Source organism: Trichosurus vulpecula, chromosome 2 (genome assembly GCF_011100635.1).
Source record: "Trichosurus vulpecula isolate mTriVul1 chromosome 2, mTriVul1.pri, whole genome shotgun sequence".
Lineage (NCBI taxonomy): Eukaryota > Metazoa > Chordata > Mammalia > Diprotodontia > Phalangeridae > Trichosurus > Trichosurus vulpecula.
In genome coordinates this window covers 149,034,082-149,058,546 of record NC_050574.1, presented here as the reverse complement: position 1 = coordinate 149,058,546, position 24,465 = coordinate 149,034,082, and the positions used below count along the sequence as shown (strand labels likewise).

The 24,465-nt window shown below is 37.0% G+C and overlaps 1 protein-coding gene across 1 annotated transcript in view; it reads left to right on the top strand.

Moving 5' to 3' along the window:
- CNTN5 (contactin 5) overlaps positions 1–24,465 on the top strand; it is a 578,245-nt gene that overhangs the window by 224,732 nt on the left and 329,048 nt on the right. Inside the window, exons 7-9 of the mRNA XM_036743961.1 lie at positions 8,957–9,093; positions 13,816–13,945; positions 15,489–15,639. Coding sequence (XP_036599856.1) covers positions 8,957–9,093; positions 13,816–13,945; positions 15,489–15,639 — 418 coding nt within the window. The remainder of the gene's footprint in view (positions 1–8,956; positions 9,094–13,815; positions 13,946–15,488; positions 15,640–24,465) is intronic.

Sequence of the window (24,465 nt, the reverse complement as noted above, 5' to 3'; positions counted from 1 at the left end):
CCTCAAGAAACTATGATGTAGAGGAATTTCATTCACTCATCTTTCTCATCTTTGAGATTTACACTCTGGAGCTGAGCTGTTTTGAAAGGGGAGTTAGTGAATACCAAATCACATAGTCTGTTACATGCAGTTAGCCCCAGATCAGACCATGCTTCATATTCCATATAGTTGTTCACAATGACCATCCTTTTATCATTTACCCTGAAGCTATGTGTATACCTCCCACCAGCTACTATCTCTGCTTCCTATTTCTTGGTCTGTGAACATAATCAAGTCAGTACCAACAAGGCTGTGTCAATCCAGTGCTCTCTGGCTTCACTCACTATCACTGTGACTTTCCAGAGCAAAACATCCTTCTCTTGCCACCATTTCACTATGTATATTGACTCCCTTATTAGTATTAAAGAGTTCTGAGATGAAGGGCTCTTTGGCTTTTATATTTGAACCCTCAGTGGTTACCACAGTACTTTGCCCATAGTAAACACATACACAATGCTTTTTATTCATTCCTTCAAAAATTCATTCATTTATTTGTTCACTTTGAGGAGATAATTTATTGTATGAATAATAACACTGAATGAATCTGATCTTTCTAGCAGAAAAGGGAATAAACTGGTGGCTTTAAGAGGTGGACTAATTTCTTTATAAAATTAAATTCTACTTTTAAAATGCCCTCCTTTAATTATTGGGCAATGTCTTGAGAGAATTAGTATATATTTCCTTCAAATGAAAAATTTGCCCATTTTTTAAATTTGAGAAGTAAAACCTAGTTAATATTTTCCATTAGGTATAACTTTAGGCTGGTATCCATGTTTCAAATGTATATATTCCAGTCTATTCACTCGAACTCTCATGGTATCCCAAATTTTGTTGAAAGTAAATGCATTCTACACTCTACAAAAGATGCATTCTACATTCATATAATATAGTGATGTAACACCATAGTTGGACTAACTCTTCAAAGCAATCTGGAATCAATAACGGAGTGCTTAAAATAATCTGGTGATAGGCTCTTGGCCATGGAACGTTTGACCTGAGACTGGTTGATTATTGAACAGCATTTTAAATTTAAAAGGCGAAGATTGATCAGATACAACTTCTAAACTTCAAATTTTAACTTAAGGTAACAAACTCATAGGAATTAACAAGACTTGGTGAGATTCAGCTCATTACTGAAATACAGTGTGGAAAGGGTTACCTTGCTCAAAAGGAATACATTATAAGGGACCACAAAGTCACATTGTATATTAAGAAGATAGCAACGAAAGTGAAAATATATGAACCTGAAAGGCAGTCATAACAGAGAGCATTAAGACTAAAGAAGGGATAAATTAAAGAAATATTGCAGTACTAATATAATATAAATCTCCAGCTCGGGTGGAGAAAATAGATGATAACTTCCTAATTAATATAAGTCCAAGGGCAGATATTGTTGTGATGGAAGACTTCAACAATCTAGACATATTCTAGAGATCTCTTTGCTAAAACTGGAGGATCTAATGTGGGGCAGCTGGTTGGTACAGTGTATAGAATGCCGGGTCTGCAATCAGGAAGACTCATTTTTGTGAGTTCAAATTTGGCCTCAGATACTTGCTAGTTGCATGACCCTGGGCAATCACTTAACCCTGTTTGCCTCAGTTTTCTCATCTGTAAAATGAGCTGAAAAAGAAAACAGCAAACCACTCTAGTATATTTGCCAAGAAAACCCCGGATGGGATCATGAAGAGTCAGACAATTGAGAAAAATGACTGAACAACAACAAAAATAGTTTTTTTTATTTTTCTTGCTGTTAATCTGGAAGTAATGAAGGCGATTCCCCCCCTTCCCCATATCTGATTTTCATCAATAAAGAACCACACAATTAAGTGGAAATAACAGGGAACTTGAATAGAAGTGACTGTGTCATTTTAGTGTTGTAATAGATATGGAAATCAATCTCATTAGTATGTGTGCTAGGCTTTAGAAGAATACAGTCAAGGAAAAAAATAGAATAGGTAGGACCACATAGGTCTAGGAGTTATAAGTGTGATTCCCTAGTCATCAAAGTTTCAAGTAGAGTTTTAATGATATATTGTTATATATTGAGAACAACTGCTGCAAAGTAGAGAAAGCAGGGAATTTGGACTCTGAAGATCAGGTTTTAAATCCTGGCTCTGCCATTTATTAACTGCATGATCTTGAGCAAATCACTTAACTCATCTGAAACTTAACTCCTTCATCTGTAAAATGAGTGTAATAACACTTCCATAGCCTATATATCAAATAATTAATGCATGTGAAGCACATCGTAAGGGAAAAGTACAATATACACATAACCATTATTATTAATACTTTTGAAAAGGATCGAATTATCAGACTTCTGAGGTCCCTTCCAATTCTATAATTCTATAAGTATATGCAGTCAGTCTCAGAGCAGAATTTCCAGAAGAAAAAGAAAACTGTTACTTCTTCCATAAACTATAACAAAGAACTGCTGATTTTTCCTCAACTTATCCACCTCCTTTCAAATTGGTCTCCATGTTTACAATTTCTTTCCAATCCAGTTTGTCATCCACCTGACTATTAAATGAATATTCCTAAAATATAGTTCTGATCATGTCTTCTGCTCCTCGTACTTAAGTATTTTAAGTGGCTCTCAGTTTACTCCAGAATAACATCAATTCCTCTGTTTGGCATTTAAAGTTATTCATGATGGGCATGGGCCTCAACCTATCTTTACACATTAATTTCATGTTCTCCCTCATTTGATGTATGTTCCAGCCTAACTGACCTACTTGCTCTTACCCATACACTTTTCATCCCCTTCTTCAATGACTTTGCACTCACTACCCTTTAAGTCAGGAATATTCAACCTTCTCACCTCTGACTCTTAGAACCACTATCTTCCTTTAAGGTTCAGGTCAAGTGCTTTCTCCCCACCAACTGTTAGGGCTCCTCCGCTCAAAATTACTTTGTGTTTACTTATCTGTGTATGTGATGTTTTCCCCCAGTCGAATGTAAGATTCTTGAAAGGAAGAACTATTCATTTTTGTCTTTGTGCCCATGACACCTAGCACAGTGCCTGCTACATAGTAGGTACTTAATGCATGTTTATTGAATTTAACTATTTTAAATGGAACTCAACTGGTAGTTTGGTGGAAACATACATAGAAATTTCCCATCAGAATCCTTGAAAAAAATATCGAATTGCCCTCTGGGGCAGTAAGAATTTAGGTATCATGGAGAATAGCACTTTTTTAAAAATTTATTTATTTAACATATTTAGTTTTCAGCATTGATTTTCACAAGAGTTTGAATTACAAATTTTCTCCCCATTTCTACCCTCCCCCCCACTCCAAGATGGCATATATTCTGGTTGCCCTGTTCCCCAGTCAGCCCTCCCTTCTGTCACCCCACTCCCTTCCCATCCCCTTTTCCCTTCCTTTCTTGTAGGGCAAGATAAATTTCTACTCCCCATTGCCTGTGTATCTTATTTTCTAGTGGCATGCAAAAACTTTTTTTTTTGTTGTTTGTGAACATCTGTTTTTAAAACTTTGAGTTCCAAATTCTCTCCCCTCTTCCTTTCCCACCCACCCTCCCTAAGAAGTCAAGCAATTCAACATAGGCCACATGTGTATCATTATGTATAACCCTTCCACAATACTCATGTTGTGTAAGACTAACTATATTTTGCTCCTTCCCAACCCATCCTCCTTTATCGAATTTTCTCCCTTGACCCTGTCCCCTTTCGAAAGTGTTTGTTTTTGATTACCTCCACCCCCATCTGCCCTCCCCTCCATCACCCCCCCTTTTTTATCTTCTTCCCTCTTCTTCCCTGTGGGGTAAGATACCAAATTGAGTATGTATGGTACTCCATCCTCAGGCCAAATTTGATGAGAGCAAGATTCACTCATTCCCCCCTCACCTGCCCTCTCCCCTCCTCCCACAGAACTGCTTCCTCTTGCCACCTTTATGTGAGATAATCCACCCCATTCTATCTCTCCCTATCTCTCTCTCTCAATATATTCCTCTCTCATCCCTTAATTTGATTTTATTTCTTTTAGATATCTTCCTTCATCTTCAACTCACCCTGTGTCTGCTCTCTCTCTCTCTCTCTCTCTCTCTCTCTCTCTCTCTCTCTCTCTCTCTCTCTCTCTATGTATATATATATATATATATATATATATATATATATACACACACACATACATATATACATACATACACATTCACATATATATATATATTATATATATATACACACACACAAACATATATTTATATGCATATTCCCTTCAGCTACCCTAATACTGAGGTCTCATGAATCATACACGTCATCTTTCCATGTAGGAATGTAAACAAAACAGTTCAACTTTAGTAAGTTCATTGCAATTTCTTTCTCTTGATTACCTTTTCATGCTTCTCTTGATTCTTATGTTTGAAAGTCAAATTTTCTGTTCAGCTCTGGTCTTTTCACTGAGAAAGCTTGAAAGTCCTCTATTTTATTGAAAATCCATATTTTGCCTTGAAACATGATACTCAGTTTTGCTGGGTAGGTGATTCTAGGTTTTAATCCCAGCTCCATTGACCTCCGGAATATCGTATTCCAAACCCTTTGATCTCTTAATGTAGCAGCTGCCAGATCTTGGGTTATTCTGATTGGGTTTCCACAATACTCAAATTGTTTCTTTCTGGCTGCTTGCATTATTTTCTCCTTGATCTGGGAGCTCTGGAATTTGGCGACAATATTCCTAGGAGATTTCTTTTTGGGATCTATTTGAGGAGGCAATCGATGGATTCTTTCAATTTCTATTTTGCCCTGTGGCTCTAGAATATCAGGGCAGTTCTCCTTGATAATTTCTTGAAAGATGATATCTAGGCTCTTTTTTTGATCATGGCTTTCAGGTAGTCCAATAATTTTTAAATTATCTCTCCTGGATCTATTTTCCAGGTCAGTGGTTTTTCCAATGAGATATTTGACATTGTCTTCCATTTTTTCATTCCTTTGGTTCTGTTTTATAATTTCTTGATTTCTCATAAAGTCACTAGCTTCCACTTGCTCCAATCTCATTTTGAAGGTAGTATTTTCTTCAGTGGTCCGTTGGACCTCCTTTTCCATTTGGCTAATTCTGCCTTTCAAGGCATTCTCCTCATTGGCTTTTTGGAGCTCTTTTGACGTTTGAGTTAGTCTATTTTTTAAGGTGTTGTTTTCTTCAGTGTATTTTTCAGTATTTTTTTGGGTCTCCTTTAGCAAGTCCTTGACTTGTTTTTCATAGTTTTCTCGCATCCTTCTCATTTCTCTTCCCAATTTTTCCTCTACTTCTCTAACTTGCTTTTCCAAATCCTTTTTGAGCTCTTCCATGGCCTGGGACCAGTTCATGTTTTTCTTGGAGGCTTTTGGTGTAGGCTCTTTAACTTTGTTGACTTCTACTGGCTGTATGTTTTGGTCTTCTTTGTCGTCAAAGAAAGAATCTAAAGTCTGAGACTGAATCTGGGTGTGTTTTCGCTGCCTGGCCATATTCCCAACCAACTAACTTGACCCTTGAGTTTTTCAGTGGGGTATGACTGCTTGTAGATTAAAGAGTTCTATGTTCCATATTTGGGGGGGAAGTGCCAGCTCTGCCACACCAGCACTCCTTCTTCCCCAAGAACCCCCAACCTAGACTGGGCTTAGATCTTCAGCAGGCTATGCACTCCTGCTCTGATCCGCCACTTAATTCCTCCCACCAGGTGGGCCTGGGGCCAGAAGCAACAGCAGCTGTAGCTGCCCCACCTCCGCTGCCCTGGGAGCCATGGCCAAACCGCATACTCCTAACCTTCTCCGCTGTCTTTGGTATTTGTGGGTTGAGAAGTCTGGTAACTGCTGCAGCTCACTGATTCAGGGCACTAGGGCCTGCTCAGCTTGTCTCCTGGTCTGATTGGTCCGCGCTGCTCACGCTGGGCTCTGCTCCGCTCTGCTCCCAGCTCCCAGCTCCATGTGGGATAGACCTCACCCAGAGACCATCCAGGCTGTCCTGGGCTGGAGCCCTGCTTCCCTCTGCTGCTTTATGGGTTCCGCAGTTCTAGAATTGGTTCAGAGCCATTTTTTATAGGTTTTTGGAGGGACTCGGGGAGCTCACACTAGTCCCTGCTTTCCAGCTGCCATCTTGGCTTCGCCCCCCAAGAATAGTACTTTTAAAACAACACATTGCATGGCCTATAGTCAGGGAATACTTTGGTATTCTTCCTAGAGCTGTCTTGCACCCCTTGGTCACTCATCCATAGACTGTAACAATTTACATTGGATGAGCAGTTTAGAATGTTGGTTTTATTTGCTCCTGGTAGAAAGGCAAGCTGGTAAGAAATAATGTGTGAACTCTTGTTAAGTCATGCACAATTAACTATAAACTCTGAGCCAAATGGACACAGGCAAACCCATGGTTATACTGAGCATTAATCTCACAATGGAGAGAACTGGACATTTTCTAGAAAAGGAAATTGGAACTGACTGGCAAGTTGGCAGTCATTTTTGTCAGGTTTTAGAGGGCATCCTTGGAAGTTTACAACCCTTCCGAGTAGTATATACTCGATGTGGCTTCCTGCTGTGTATACTTTTCTTCTCTATGAAATTCTAGAGGAACAACGAGGCCTTTCTGCCCTGTGTTCATAGGCTTGGCAATAAAGGTCAATAGAACAGCCAAAGAATTGGACATGCAACTTAAAAACTAGAAAAGCAACAAATGAAGAAAATCTAATTAAATGTCAAAATAGAAATCCGGAAAAACTAAAAAAGATTCACAAAATTGAAAGAAAAAACATAGAACTGGTCTATAAAAGTAGCAGGTTTTTTTTGTTATTTAGCAGAAAAAACTGATAAAATAAACATTTATCTAATTTTATTTTTTAAAAAAAGTAGAAAACCAAGTTGTGTTAAAAATTGCTTTAAAAAAAAGAATTCACAAATGAAGATTAAAATAAAGGAAACTATCCAAGTATTTTTCCTAATTGTCAGTAAAACTGATAACTTAGATTAAATGGATGACTATTTACAAACATAAAATACCCACAATCCTCCATTCTCAACCACCTTTCCCCTTCTAACCTTGTATAGCATTTTGCTCTTCTGCCCACTGATATACTTATCATGCATTATAGTTATTTGTATATGAAATTTCCCTGACTAGACCTCATTTGCTGGGTCTAAATTTAAATCTTCTCTAGCACCAAGGATGGTATTCTGCATACAGTGGGGTCTTCATAAATATTTGTTGAATTAATTTGAATTCAAACTAATACAGGCTCTTCCCCACCCTCCCCCATCAGAAATGCCCTTGTGACGCTTTATTCTAATATCAGGACAGAATAAAAATACTGAGTCAGATGTTTAGGAGGCTAATTTAACTTCCCAGGTTAAAATAAGATATCTCTGGAACAGAAGTCATAATTGGCAGGGAAGTAAAGAGAGATGACAGAGTCAATAGAAGGTCAGTGGCATGGGAGCTGAAATAAGAGAGGGACAATATTGTGACAGAGGTTTAAGAAAAGACAGTAGGATAATTCCCTGTTTATTGGGAGGAGGGAGGGAGAAAGGAGACCTTGCCCTCATGAAGCTGCTTTATAAACTGCTTTTTCTTTGTTTTGTTTTGTTTTTTCTTTTATCTTCCATTTCAATTTGTGATGTGCTTAAGCTACTAAATAAATGTTTTTGGCTAATTGGCAAACAAAAGATAGATGACTTTTGCACCTCTCTTGGACAGTTACCACTCGCTATCAGCACCCCTGTTTCCCCACCGCTAAGATGATCTGGATATTTTGGTGATACTTTATGTACATTAAAAGCTCATATAGGCCCTTTTCTTTTGCTTAGATTATTATCCTAAATTTAAATAATTTAAGAAGGAAGGTCCTTAGTAGATAACTGAAATGGGCATATTTCTGCATTGGAAGCTCAGAATAACAGGAAGGTTGCTCTAAAACTCACTCACCATTAATATCCTTTTTATAATTAACATCCCAACTTTTTTAAGCAGTGCACATTGTTATACCTTTTAGGGGGTATGTTTCCTGTTTGTCAGTACATTCTGGTAAGACATTCTAACCTTTATCTTTCCTATAAATCTCTTGCAATTAAAACCATTTCTTTTCAATTGTAAGAAAAGTTTAAGACTGTTATAACTGTTAAATGTTTTGGAGGATAAAAAGTTCTATCCCATGAAGACTGGCTCTTTGGGAAAATATGCCTAATTGATAGGACTGTGAGCCAACTAGGAGACCAAAAATTAAGTGGGATGAGGATATATAAAGCTATTACATCAGAATTGTTATATTACCCCTGCAGCATATTAAATGTTACTGTCACTGAAAAAGAAAAGAATGTCATCAAAGTATCTTTTTGAAATGTTCAAAAGAGAACAGAAGGATACTCAGAGTGATACACAGATGAGCGGGCTACCTTTGAAACTAATATGTTGGATGAATTATACACTAAAATGTACAAATTGTGCCTAGTGATAGTATCGCAAACAATCCTCTTTTTCTGTTCTTTGTACGTGGAAAGGGTTATGTTTGTTAGTTGTCAAATTCAAAATAACTAAAATAATCTTTTTAACCATTGCCCCAAGCCCTCAAAGGGTTAATGATCATCATTATGTACAAAACTTACCACCAATTAATGACTAAGAATTGAGTCCAATGCCGTTAAGTAGGCTAACAAAACAAGACCATCTGTTGGAATTAAGGAGGTGTATTTTTAAGCAGTGTTGTTTATCTGCAATAGTGTCATTTTATCTGTACATTTTGCATTCTGTATGTAATGAAGCATTTTTAGGCTTGGTTCTCACTTTTTCATAAGTGTGTCTTCCAAGCACCTATAGTTATTAATGAAATTCATATGAATTAATGAGGAAAAGATGCTAAATATTTAATTAATGCATTTTGAATTGGCTGAATATCGCCTGAGTGTTGAAATAACCACTTTTTGGTGTTTAATTTCTTGCAGACTACCCACATTGGGTAGAGAAGCTGAATGATACTCATTTAGACAGTGGCAGCCCTCTCAGATGGGAATGTAAAGCCACTGGAAAGCCCAGGCCCACATACCGTTGGTTGAAAAATGGAGTCCCTCTCCTGGCTCAGGTAATGTATGCAGCGAGGCGGTAACTGCCCTGATAGAGTGTTTTTGTGCAGCTCTTAATAAAGGAAAAACTGGTCCCCTTTTTGTCTTGTTGAGGTGGTTCATTTTGAAATTATGCAAGAATAAAACTTGATTTCTCTTTGTGCCTTTAAGTGGTGAAGTGCAGGAAAAATAAAAGGATAATTCATGCTTGTGGTTTCATATATCACTATTGTCCACATTTTTTCTGTAGCTCTTAATCACTAGTGTAGCATGGCTGCTCTGAACCCACTCTCTCAGGGCCAGGCCACGTACCTTTTTAACCCTTCTCTGGTCTCCTAATGGGGTTGAAGATTCTATTGTCTCCACAGATATCTTAAGTCACCACCTACCATGTTCTCCCCAATTTTAGATGTCCAGTGAGAAGTACCCCAGTTTCATTTAGTCACTTGATCATGGAATTAAATTTTATGAAGTAATATTTGTATCAAGGATAAAGGAAGAACAACTCTACAGACATTTCCTCCCAACATCTTGGGTCGTAATCCTCCTTATGCCACCTTAGCTGAAAGGGAGAAGAACCAGGCTCACAGTTTAGCTCAGTTCCTACTTAGTACTAGTCCTAACAAGCTCAAGTCCAAAGCCCAGCTTTGTGAGTGATGCCTTCTACCCTGTTTCTTGAGCTTCTTTGCTGGGCTCATTACAATAACCAGACTGGATTAATAGACTCCTTGGTGGGATTGGAGACTCCAGTTACTATTCCTAGTACAAAAAAGAATGAAGGAAGAAGCCCAAAGCTGTGATTCTGGGAGCTATATGACCTGATGGAAGGGGGAGAGAAGGAGGCCCACAGACTCTCACCCTTACCATATGATGTGACCAGCTGTGAGTAAAGGATTCCTTTATTTCCAGAATGAATGCAGAAAAAACCCAGAACAGCATTCAGTCAGGCAATTTTGAAGATGTAGACAATTCTGGCTACATAGCCAATGGACAAAGGCTACTTTCAACCATATGGTAAACCAACATAGAATATCTGTGCATTCATCACTTCTGCAGTATCCCAGAAGCAGGATTCATAACATCTTCCATATGTGTGATACCATCTTAGGTGGTCTAGGCATGCACTCAGCCCCATTACACACTATGTATTTAGCTTCTTAAAGTAAAATGGTTATTCACCACTGCCATTTCCTTGAAATATTCATTAGAAAATTAAAATGATATTCACAGTAGTATCAAATTTTAGCTTTAAAAGTAGATATTGAAGATCATGTAATCTAGCCTTTTTTAGTTGACAGTTGAGATCCTTAAATGCATAGTCCAAAGTTTCAGACTTAGAATTGAGACCAAAATTTGGGTCTCTAGATTTCCATTCTAGAGCTCTTTTCTGTTAGGCTGCTTTATATTTTGTACATTTCTTTTAAAACAATTCCATTTACCTCTAGTTAACTGGAGGTGTTGATAAATTTGTTAACTAGCTTTGGTTTTTAGGGTTTTTTTTCCTTTGTTTTGTTGTATTATGTTCATAGGATTATAGATTTAGAGCTAGAAAGGGAACTTAGAATCCAGTAAGTCTAAAACTGTCACTTCACAGATAAAAAAAAACAAAAAACAAAAAACTGAGGACCAGGGAAGTAAAGTGAATTGCTTATGGTGACAGAAAATGTCTGAGGTAGAATGTGAACTTAGGATTTCCAGCCCTCTCTTCCTTCTGTTTTTATTTTTTTGTGGAAGCTATTCACTCAGTCCCAAACATCATGGTCCCAAAACCAGTTGGATCACTGTCTATGTAATTGCTATGGTAAACCATGAAGAAAAAATCGGAACAAGAACCTAAGTGGAGATATTAACTGTTGTATGATTCGAACAATTATTTCAAGAATACTGAGACACTTGAGAAGTGACTATTCTGATACCAAAGAAAGTATTCATATAAAATAACAAAGTGACTTGGTGGATGGAGAACTATACCTGGTGTCAGAAAGACCTGAGGTAAAATCTAATCCAAGATATTTCCTAGCTGTGTGATCCTGAGCAAGCTACTTAATTTATATCTGCCTCAGTTTCTTCATCTATGAAATGGTAATGATGATAATAGCACCTACCTTCCCAGGGTTGTTGTGAGGATCAAATAAGATAATATTACTAAAAAGCTTTGCAAAGTTTAAATTACTATATAAGTACTAGCCATTGTTGTTATAAAACACATAATTTAATTTTTTTATTATATTATTGCTACACTTTAAATTCCAAACTGTCAACTTCTCTCTGACTCACTTCACATTAATGAAGGCCACCATTACACACACATACACACACACACACACATGCAGCATACTTCTATTTCTCAGTTCTTTCTCTGGAGGTGGATAGCGTTTCCTTCATAGGTCTTTTGTAGTTGATTACTCAGAATAGCTTAGCTGTTCACAGTTATTCTTCAAACAGTATTGCTACTACTATATCCAATGTTCTCTTGGTTCTACTCATTTCACTTTTCTCTATTTCATTCAAGTCTTTCCATGTTTTTTCTAAGATCACTGAACACATCATTTCTCACAGCAGAGTAGAATTCCATCACAATTGCATACTACAGATTACTTAACTGTTCCCCAAGTGATGGGCATACTCTCAATTTCCATTTCTTTGCCACTGCAAAGAGAGCCGCGTAAATATTTTAGAATATATAGGTACTTTTCCTTTCCCTCCTGATCACCTTGGGGAAAAGGCCTAATAGCAGTGTTGCTGGGTCAAAGAGTATACTCAGTTTTATAACTCTTTGGGCATAATTCCAGATTACTCTCCAAAATGGTTGGATCAGTTCACAGTTCCACCAACAATGTATTTGTATACCAATTTTTCCGTATCCCCATCAACACTTGTCATTTTCCACTTCTATCATTTTAGCCAATCTTATAGGTGTGAGATGATATCTCAAAGTTGTTTTAATTTGCATTTCTCTAATCAATAATGATTTGGAGCACTTTCCACATATATGTATGTATGTATAAATATATGTGTATAAATATACATGCGTATGTATACACCTATGTGTGTTTATATATATACATACATACACACATACATACATGCAAGCACATGCACATATATGTATGTATACACACACACACATCTGATTTCTTCATCCAAAAGCTTTCTGTTTATATCCTTTGACCATTTATCAACTGGGGAATGACTCATATTCTTAAAAATTTGACAAAATTCTCTATATATTTGAGATATGAGACTTTTATCCAAGAAACTGTTTATAATTTTTCCCAATTTGATACATCATTAATGGAGCTTATTACAGTGATGGAAACATCTGAGATTTTGTCCATAGCTCACCAAAACTACTGAACAGAACCAGGATACATTGTATACAGTAACAGCAACATTGCGTAGTGATCAACTATATATTTTTCCTATTTAATAGTATTTTTCCCAATTATATGTAAAGATAGTTTCATTCACTTTTATAAGATTTTGATTTCCAAATTTTTCTCCCTCCCTTTCTCCCTACCCCCCTCCAAGACAGCAAGCCATCATATTAAATATATTTCCACATTAGTCATGTTGTAAAAGAAGATTCAGAACAAAAGGGAAAACCATGAGAAAGAAAAAATAAAAAAAAAAATAAAGTGAAAATAGTATGCTTAGATGTGCATTCAGACTCCATAGTTCTTTCTCTGGGTGTGGATAGCATTTTCCATCATGAGTCTTTTGGAATTGTCTTGGATCATTAGATTGCTGAGAAAAGCTAAATCTATTGTAGTTGAATATCAAACAGTGTTGCTGTTACTGTGTACGATGTTCTCCTGAGTTCTGCTCACTTCACTCAGCATCAGTTCATGTAAGTCTTTCCATATTTTTTTCCCTGAAATTTGCCTGTTCATCATTTCTTATAGCATAATAGCATTCCATTAAATTCATATACCACAACTTGTTTAGCCATTCCCCAATTGATGGGCATCCCCTAAATTTCCAATTTTTGGCCACCACAAAAAGAGCTGCTACAAGTATTTTTTACATGTGGGTCTTTTTCCCCTTTTTTATGATCTCTTTGGGATACAAACCCAGTGGTGGTATTGCTGGATCAGAGTATGCACAGTTTTATAGCCCTTTGGGCATAGTTCCAAATTGCTCTCCAAAATGGTTGGATCAGGGAACTAATATATTTTTAAACAATAATGATAGATTGAATTAAACTGCTGTGATTTAGTTTTGTGGGAATAATCAACCCCAAGATTTTATTTAGATTATCATAAGTTCCCCCCACAATTTTAATCTCATTACTGGGCTTGTAAAGCATAAACCCCATATGTGTCCTGTCCCCTGATATTCCATTGAAGATTACATCCAAATGAACACACACACACCTACACTCTTTATTTATTTTTTCCTCGCATGTTCCACATAGCCACCAAACAGAATATAATAAAGGCAACTTGGTTTGACAAGGCAACATTACAAACTCTGAAAAAATTAAACAAATAAGATGAAGGAGAAAAAAATGTTTGTTTGTTTGTTTTCCTAGCTAAGCATCTATTACTTCCTTACCATTGAGGGGAAATACTATCTGAAAGAAAATGGATAAATAGCAAAATAAATTATATTGACATGCAAAATTGTGCTTTAACCCCATTAATTTTAAGTGTTTTGGTACATAGTTATAACTAAATACCCAGAAATTCTACATCCTCTATTTGCTTTGTAGAGTGATATTATTTCTTATTCCATTACAGAGCAGGGTTGAGATGGTTAATGGTGTACTGATGATCCACAATGTGAATCAGTCGGATGCTGGAATGTATCAGTGTTTGGCAGAAAACAAATATGGATCCATTTATGCCAGTGCTGAACTGAAGGTTTTAGGTAAGCGATTTGAAAACAAAAAGCTACAAAAAATGTGGCTTCCTTTCTTTATTCAATTATCATTTGAAACCTTGAATATTTAATTTTTTCCCTATGTTTTTTCCCTAAAGCTTTTAGGTTTTTGGTCTTTTTTAAAGTTTATAGACATTTTATTCCACAAGATTGTTACTGGGTTTAACAAATATAACTTTGGAGGCCATTGTTCCACCACCAGGAGGAAAAAAAAAACCACTGCCATTGCTTTTTTCCAAGTTGATATTCCATAGCTTGTATTGGTATACTTAAGTATAAAAAGATTATATTTATTGCTATGCCTAATCTCCCGCATGTAATGACCTGATTTATTTTTGTTGCTATAAGTCTAATACACTATGTCTTATAGAAATATGCCTTTCAGTTTCTCTTTAACATTCAACAGAATGGTGCTAGAATCTAAGGGAAAACAGCATTGAGATGAATAAAGTAGTTGGGTCACTATAAACAACTCCCTTCCCAGCTCAGGAAGATTAATATCATGTCATATGAAGTCTATTTTTTATATGTAAATAATAAATTTATCACTTAAAGAACATTCGGTTTTATCTTACTTTAAGGGCTTAAGCTAAGAGCCGGCTAGAACAAAAGATGTCTGATCTCCTCTGCATAGGGAGCAGAGCACAAATTCTGAACCCTCAACCCCAAACCTCAGAAACATACACAAACTTAAAGGAAGCTCTCTCTGGGTGTTTATAGGAGCTCAGTCCAGTGCCGTTAGGCTGAAAAATAAGATTCAAAATGCTCCTGACCAGAGAAAGATACTTGTTTGTTTATTAGTCTAATGCCCATGGCTTTCTTGGAAATTGAACATATTCTGGGGGGTGGGGTGGCGAGACCTGCTTCTACTCATGTATGACTCATTGCTGGAAGATTCCATTTTGAGATGATAAAAATCTCCTTAGTGTCTTGGGAGCCAAAGGATCTGAATGGAGCAGTCTGCCTCTTCACTCTCTTCCTTTTTATCTGCAAATCGTTTTGATACGTGTACTTGCTTTAGCTTCCATGTTCTAAAAGCCACATGGAGACTAGAGTGAGTAATAGAGTCAGTTGCCCCCATACCCACCAGACTCACAGGAAGCATTTGGGAATAGTGTGAACTTGACGTTAGATTTAGAGCATGCTCCATTGGAAGCTGGAGAGGATGACTACCCGTACATCTACTTGCCTGCAGGTTATTTTATAGGAAAACACCTTTTGCTGGTGACTGTAATTTTACTTACATATCACTGGCGAGTTAACTGAATTATCTAACGAGTTGGCAAATATAGCAAGTAATAATACCTTCTGCAAGGGCTAAGTGGCAAGGCTTTTCTTAATTGACAAGTTAATTAAATTCTAGTCTTTCCATTTAAACTTGAACTTAAGTTGATGTTCATTCTCTGTATTATAATTTTGTTCCAAAGAGAAATTGCAAAATTCTGAGGAATGATTGGTTAGAGTTTATTGTCATGAACATCCATGACTGTTTCTCTAGAAAAGAAATACATTTCTTTTTTTTTTTAAACAGCCTCAGCTCCTGTTTTTGCACTGAATCAACTGAAGAAAACAATAGTAATTACCAAAGGCCAAGAAGTTCTCATAGAATGCAAACCTCAAGGTTCTCCAAAACCAGCAATTTCCTGGAAGAAGGGAGACAAAGCAGTAAGAGAGAGCAAGAGGTCAGAAGTCTGTTTAATAATTTAATCACTGTACTATCAGTTTTGTGTTTTCACACAAATGACTCATAACTAGGTATAGGACAGAATACTTCTATGAATGCATGACAAAAGGATGTGAAAGTTGGTTTGAATGAGGACATTTCTAAATTGTTACTGTATTGGGAACAAAACTTCTCATTCAATCCAGTTAGTCTCCTTTCTCTGTGTGGGGCAGTCGCAGCCCAAACTGAAGGTGTCACTGAGTCACGATAGTGTACACCTGCTAAGGCAACGTGTTGTATTTACCCTGGAGTCATATTTGGTGACATTCATGTGATGGTGAAAGTTCCAGTTCAGACCAGAAAAGCCTCAGAGATTGGAAACACAGTTCATTTTCATGCTTGCACACTACAGAAATAGAATTACTCCATCCCAATAGGTATGTTCAAACTATATCTTTGGAAGTGAGCTCATGTTCCTGAGCAGAATTGATGTAAATTTTATTAGAGGTGAATAATATCTCCTGTTGTTTAATGAAAACAAATCATTTCTAATAGTTGCATTAGCATTTGTTTTAGGAAATTGAAAATATTTACTGCAGTACATATAAAGTACATATACTTTATCAATGCAAGTCATCTCTTTGAAATTTATATTATTTGCTTTTATATTTGGGAGTGAAAAGTAAGTCATGTTCTTTTTGTTTCATTCCAACATAAAGTGTAGCTTGAGAACTGTTCATGATTTATTATTGCAGCTTTTAAAAATTAGGCTTTCAAGAAAAGCAAATATTGTAGATACAGTACCCAGATTATGTTTGTGGTTTTTTTTTTTTTCGGGCTAAAGCTATTCAAGTATAATCTACCCCTAATTAACGGAGGCCACAAAAAATAGAGCTTATGATCTCTATTTTAAAAAAGCTACTTTTCCTTCAGTCAGGTGTTTATTCTAGTCACTGCCACTGCATAGAACCATTCAAAAAATTGAACCCCACATACTCCCTGTTGCTTTGTCAATGATTAGAAAAGTTGGATTTAATTTTATCCATAGAGAATAGAGTTTTTGTGGCAATTTACTCAAAGGTTTGATAGAGATAGAGCCAAGATTGAACCTCCTCTTTCATCTTATAGGATAATCTAAAATGTTTAGGTTATCCTATAGGCCATTGTTTTCTGAAGTAGTGGAATTCTGAGGTCAAGCTAAGGTGAACATTGATAGGCATCTGGCACAGCATATGGAGCATGTTCAAAGGACTGGGTCATCACTATCCAATGCTGTTATGGTACCTAGGGTGGGACATTTTTCACTGTTTTCTCTTTTGGAATGCTGAGGTAATCATGTACCTTTGATGAGTTTTGCCTTTCAAAGGTGATGGCAAGCAAAGTAGACTTTTTGTTGCCTTTTGTTTCTTTGATTGAATCAAGAGTCTTTGACCTGCTTAAGAAACAAGAAAGCCTAGTTCACTTAGGTTTGAGTCACATGGTTGTGATGCCCTCTGACCCTGAGAAGGGTATATAAGATCTGAAGTTGGTGTTTCGTTTTGGGGCTCTCTCTCATTGTAAGAGTGTTGCTTGATATGACCAGATGAGACTCTGGGTAGCCATTGTTAAGAGCCCCCCAGCTTTAAAAATCCAGATATTGGTGCTTCTCTTTTTGGTAACTATGTATGTGATGTCTTGATAAGACAAAGCCTGTCTATTGGTCTGTTTGTAGTTTCTTTCTGTATTTGCTATGAAGTTCAGGGTGCTTTTCCCCCTGAACTAAGTGAATAAAATATGTATGTTTAATTAAAGTGAGATTATTAACCCCTTGAAGTTGCTTTCCTTAGAAAAGCAGTTCAAAGTACCTGTGCTGTGAGCCCTTCTGTGTGCTCTTATTGCTGGTCTTTCACTCCCACAACAGCTGCTAGCAACATTGTTGCTAAAAGTGCCAACACCTCCCAAGGATATCTCAAATGATCATTGTCTTTAAACATGTTTTTCAAAGGATTTTGAAGTAGAATTAAAATTGGTTTAGGTTTAAATCGACTTTGGATATTCTGCTTTCTTAAATATCTTTACAAAATGGAGTAACTCCATATGCTGTCAGGCAGCTTGACATTGTGAATAGAGAGCTGGTCTTGAAGTCAGGAGGTCCTGGGTTGAAGTCGTGATTCTGACATGTACTGAATGTGTGACCAGGTCAAGTAACTTTGCAGAAAAAGTGCTGATCTAAAAGAGTAGAGGAGTTCCTCATTGGAGCTCCCAACATTGATGAAAATTTTTTTTAATATTTTATAATTGATTTAATATTTTCAGTTTTCGGGATTGATTTCCACAAGATTTTGAATTACAAATTTTCTACCTATTTATACCCTCCCCCTCCACTCCAAGATGGCATATATTCTGATTGCCCGATTCCCCAGTCAGCCGTCCCTTCTGTCTCCCCACTTCCCCCATCCCCTTTTCCCTTACTTTCTTGGAGGGCAAGATAGATTTCTATGCCCCATTGCCTGTATATGTTATTTCCCAGTTGCATAGAAAAGCAATTTTTTTTGAACATCTGCTTTTAAAACTTTGAGTTCCAAATTCTCTACCCTCTTCCCTCCCCACCCACCCTCCCTAAAAAGGCAAGCAATTCAACATAGCTCACACGTGTATCATTATGCAAAACCCTTCCACAATACTCATGTTGTGAAAGACTAACTGTATTTTGCTCCTTCCTACCCTGTCCCGCTTTATTCAATTTTCTCCCTTTACCCTGTCCCTTTTTGAAAGTGTTTGCTTTTCATTACCTCTTCCTCCTATCTGCCCTCCCTTCTATCATCCCCCCTTTTTTATCACCTTCCTACTTCTTTCCTATGGGGTAAGATACCCAATTGAGTGTGTATGTTATTCCCTCCTCAAGTCAAATACAGTGAGAGCAAGATTCACTCATTCTCCCTCACCTGCCCCCTCTTCCTTTTCAATGAAATGCTTTCATTTGCCACTTTCATGTGAGATAATTTACCCCATTCTATCTCTCCCTTTCTCCCTCTCTCAATATATTCCTCTCTCATCCCTTAATTTGATTTTATTTTTTTAGATATCCCTTCATATTCAACTCACCATGTGCCCTCTGTCTATATACATATATGTATATGTATGTACACATATATATGTACATATATACATATACATATATACACATATACATACACACATACACACACACACACACACACACACACACACATGTAATCCCTTCAGCTGCCCTAATACTGAGGTCTCATGAATTATACACATCATCTTTCCATGTAGGAATGTAAACAAAACAGTTCAACTTTAGTAAGTCCCTTATGATTTCCCTTTCTTGTTTACCTTTTCATGCTTCTCCTGATTCTAGTGTTTGAAAATCACATTTTCTATTCAGCTCTGGTCTTTTCACTGAGAAAGCTTGAAAGTCCTCTATTTTATTGAAAATCCATATTTTGCCTTGGAGCATGATACTCAGTTTTGCTGGGTAGGCGATTCTTGGTTTTAATCCTAGCTCCATTGACCTCCAGAATATCATACTCCAAGCCTTTCGATCCCTTAACATAGAAGCTGCTAGATCTTGTGTAATCCTGATTGTGTTTCCACAATACTCAAATTGTTTCTTTCTGGTACTTGCAGTATTTTCTCCTTGATCTGGGAGCTCTGGAATTTGGCAACAATGTTCCTAGGAGTTTTCTTTTGGGGATCATTTTCAGGAGGCGATCAGTGGATTCTTTCAATTTCTATTTTACCCTCTGGCTCTAGAATATCAGGGCAGTTCTCCTTGATAATTTCTTGAAAGATGATATCTAGGCTCTTTTTTTGATAACGGTTTTCAGGTAGTCCAATAATTTTTAAATTATCTCTCCTGGATCTATTTGCCAGATCAGTTGTTTTTCCAATGAGATATTTCACGTTGTCTTCCATTTTTTCATTCCTTTGGTTCTGTTTTATAGTATCTTGATTTCTCATAAAGTCACTAGCTTCCACTTGCTCCACTCTAATTTTTAAGGTAGCATTTTCTTCAGTGGTCTTTTGGACCTCCTTTTCCATTTGGCTAATTCTGCCTTTTAAGGCATTCTTTTCCTGATCATCCCCCCTTTTTTTATCACCTTCCTACTTCTTTCCTATGGGGTAAGATACCCAATTGAGTGTGTATGTTATTCCCTCCTCAAGTCAAATACAGTGAGAGCAAGATTCACTCATTCTCCCTCACCTGCCCCCTCTTCCTTTTTTTTGGAGCTCTTTTGCCATTTGAGTTAGTCTATTTTTAAGGTGTTATTTTCTTCAGTATTTTTTTTGGGTCTCCTTTAGCAAGTCATTGACTTGCTTTTCCTGGTTTTGTCACATCACTCTCATTTCTCTTCCCAATTTTTCTTCTACTTTTCTTACTTGATTTTCCAAATTTTTTTGAGTTCTTCAATGACCTGAGACCAATTCATATTTTTCTCGGAGGCTTTTGATGTAGCCACTTTGATTTTGTTGACTTCTTCTGGCTGTATGTTTTGGTCTTTTGTCACCAAAAAAGATTCCCAAATCTGAGTCTGTGTCTGAGTCTGTTTTCGCTGCCTGTTCATGTTCCCAGCCAACAACTTGACCCTTGAGCTTTTTGTCAGGGTATGACTGCTTGTACTTTGTCCCAAGCCTGAGGGTCTGCGCTGCTGTTTTCAGAGCTACTTCTACACAGCAAGCTCTGCTGTACCCAATAACCGCCAACCAGGATTCTGACCCAGATCCAGGCAGGGCAAAGCAGGCTTTGCACTCCTGCTCTAATCTGCCACTTAATTCCTCCCACCAGGTTGGCCTGGGGCTGGAAGCAACTGCAGCTGTAGCTCTGGAAGCAGCCTCAGAACTGTACCATCTCCACCACCCCCAGGGGCAGTGGCCTACCATGAAATCCTTTCATTCTGTCCCAGAAGCTTTTCCCACTAACCTTTTCTGTTGTCTTTGGCGTTTGTGGGTTAAGAAGTCTGGTAACTGCCACAGCTCAATAATTTAGGGCCCTACAGCCTGTTCTGCTGGCTCCTGGTCTGTTTGGTCCTGGTGTGGCTCATGCTGGGCTTTGCTCTGCTTCCTTCCCAGCCCCGTGCCATAGACCTTACCCAGCAATCATCCAGGCTGTCCTGGGCTGGAGCCCTGCTTCCCTCTGCTATTTTGTGGGTTCTGCAGCTGTAGAACTTGTTCAGAGTCATTTTTATAGGTGTTTGGAGGGACCTGGGGGAGAGCTTAAGCAACTCCTTGCTTTCCAGCTGCCATCTTGGCTCTGCACCCCTGCCCATGGATGAAATTTTTAAAAAATCGATTTTCAAAAAAGTACGCAGCTTCATGTTGGGGAAAAATGTATTTTTGGGTTGGTCAGGTATATTGTTCCTCTTCCTCATAGACCATAAGTTAACAGAGATAGTAGACAGATAATCAGGGCCCTTGATTTTGTTATGATATGAAGACAAAATTTTAGAAATATTTATTTTAATTCTTTTGGGGGCATAAGACAGAGGATGAGGTCTGAGATTTCATCAGGGGAATTCCCTCTGAGAAAACTCCCTACACAAATGTATAGCTGCAAATTTAGGGTAATTTATGGTCTTCTTGGATCACTATAAGATTCAATTATTTACCCAATGTTATATAGCCAGTATTTGCCAGCTTTGAAGACTTGTCCTTTACCTGCTTTACTATGCTACTTCTTTCCTAATAATACCGCCACTGATGTTGGATCTCTGCATACAGTTTTTAGTGGTTGTGGTTTCTTTCTTACTAGGGTGGACAGGAATAGGGGAAGGTGTTCTCTGGAGGGATGCCCTCTGTGCTTTTGAGGAAAAGTTAGATATAAATCCTTCGGAAGATCTAGCTGTTTTAGTTGACTGATTCTTTTTTTTAATTTATTTTTATTTTTAGTTTACAACAGACAGTTCTACATAATTTTGAGTTCCAGATTTTCTCCCCTCCCTCCCCCCTCCCTCCCCAAGATGGCATGGAATCTCATATAACTACCACGAATGACTTCGCATTGAATTAATTTATACACTAGTCAAGTTGCGGAGAAGAATTACTGCCAATGGAATGAATAATGAGAAAGAAGAAACAGAACCAAAAAAAAAAAACAACCCAAAAACAAAAACAAAAGAGCAGAGAAAAAGGCGAGCATGAAGTGTGCCTCAATCTGCATTCAAACTCATTTCTGTGAGTGATACATTACTGTGCTAAATCAATAGAGTTGTATTAAATTGAGAGTATAATTATAGCATTCTGTCAGGACAATACAACAAATTCACAATTCTATGAGCACTATTGAAGTCCAAAAAAGGAAATTTTACTGTACTATTAGACATAATAGATTTAGTCTCTATTAATAATTGTCAGTATGAAAAGTCAATGTAAATAATACTGTTCCAAAGATATGTCTTTCTAATTAGTGTTGAACTGATTTCAGAAAGTCAACGTGTTTGGCTCAGCTAAAACTGGATTCTGTACCACCACAGTAGAATCCCACCATAAAGAGGACCACAGATCTAATATGCCAAAGCCTATCTGCAAAGCCACTCCAAGTAATAGAGTAATGGTCATCTAATCATTGTTTCTGCCTATTAAAAATACCAAGATATTTGGAAATCTCTAAATGTTCTCATTACAGGAACCTATAACTTATTACTATAGTAAATTCAGCTTTTCTATGTTTTGGAAATATTCAACCTCAGAATAGGTTATAAGTCAGATGTCATCAGGTGCTCAGGCAGAAAAATGGCTAGATGAATAGAATGATGTTAATGTAAATAAAATAAATGGGTTGTCCTGGATAGTCTCTAATGTCCCAATTCTGTATCTATAATCCTCTCATTTTTATTACTGAAAGTGAATATAACTAATTACGTAGAAGGGAAATTGTTAACTTTTTCAAGGCCCAGAAAAGGTTGTTGTCCATCCATTTCACATTTGGGGTGAAGGTTCAGGTCAATTCGTATCATATTCAAATATGTGCACTACTCTTACAATGTTTATTTATTGGAAAACCAATTTCAAAGGAATTAACCCCAGCCTATATAAGCTGGTTCCAAAAATAACTATTTTGCGTTCATTTGAAAGAAGAAATTCAGAATCAAATTGTAACTTACCATATGGGCAAAAGAAATAATTCTATTTAAAGAAAGGAAAGCAATGAAGAATACTAATAGTAGTATCTAAATATTAAACTCATGCCACTATTATCAAAGCCAGGAGAAAATACTATCTGGAAAGATTACCAAAGCTTAAGGGACTAAGAAGTATAATGAAAATTTGAATTGCAGAAAGACATGCAATCTAGTGGTTAAGGAACATGACAAAAAAAAATCACAAACTTTTTTATTTTAATGCCAAATCTACAGCTTGCCATATTGTATACTTTTGGACAGTTTATTTAGGCTGTATCTATACTGTGCCAAAACATCTGATTAACAGATAAAACTTTTAGCTAGTCATCTAGTGCTTTTGTATACAAAGTACCAAAAGACCATACTGGTTCATTTTTTTCCCACCATTTTCCCTCAAATCTCAATTTTCTGGTTATTTTGGTATTGTGGAACTACTTCTTATTTCTATTTTTCATCCTATGAGAAAAAAAGCAAACAAACTACACAACAGATTCAGTATGAGTGGCCTGTGGCAACCAGAGATTGTCCCTAAATATATTGTCATTCATACATTATGTAGGGTTACTACCTTGATGTGCTCATGAACCCATTAATTGAATTTCAGAGCCCTTACCTCAAGTCTTGGCTTCAGATTCCTAGTATGGACCTCTCTTTCTCAATCACTATCAAATCATAAGAGGATCCTGAGAAAAGTGTCAAGTCTTGGCTTCAGATTCCTAGTATGGACCTCTCTTTCTCAATCACTATCAAATCATAAGAGGATCCTGAGAAAAGTGTTACTAGTTCTACACCCTGTCATAGACAAATATATTTCATGTGTAACACATCTAGACACATATATGTGGATCTAAGAAATGTAAGTGAAGACTACTTTAATAAACCATTTTAAAGAAGTTTTAATGTCTCCTCTGCCATGATACAAATAGTAAGCTCAAGGAGCAGTAACTAGTAAAATGTTTCATAAGCTTTTTTTTCCATTTAAGGGATTTTCGTCCTCTCCTATACACTCACTCAAAGTATTCTGCTCATTAAACTCATATTGGATTTTCACTTCAGCTCATTATTTCCATTACTTGGCCATTAGGTATTGTTAAAATAAAATCATCCAAAAGCACTCCAGCAGTGCACAAATATTGTCTCCTTTGTTACGTGTTCAGCATCCTGTATTTGTTGTAGACAAAGACAATCTCCACTAATGTTAAGACTGGAACTGGAGTCAAAGCAGAATTTCTTTTGTTTTCTTTTATCCTACAAATGAGTACTATACCAAGAAAGGAATTGAGCAGTGATGGAAGTTCATTAGAATGTTGTTATGTTACACATCTGGCTTCAAATTATTTGCATTTATTGAAATCCCAATGTAGTTTAAGCTGCAGTTTTCACTTCTTGGGGGTTTATCAATTAGTGGGATAATGGCCAGTAATATGAAGGGGGGTCACTGAGAAATCCGGCATTAAGAAATTATCCCACGATGGGGCAACATTATAACATAATTTTGCTTTGTAGGGGACATGAATCTAAACAAAGACTAGTGCATCATTCCTTAATGGTCCCCTTCCTCTCCAGGAGAGTTTCAGTATGAGAAAGTTGAAAACTGGCGTGAGCAGATTTTTTTTCAACTTACTCATTTAGCATTCTGAGAAAATTGTACTTGAAGTACCTATCAGTTCACTTTCATTGGGAATTCATGTTGCGGTTTATTAGGCACCGATGATCAAGTTCAT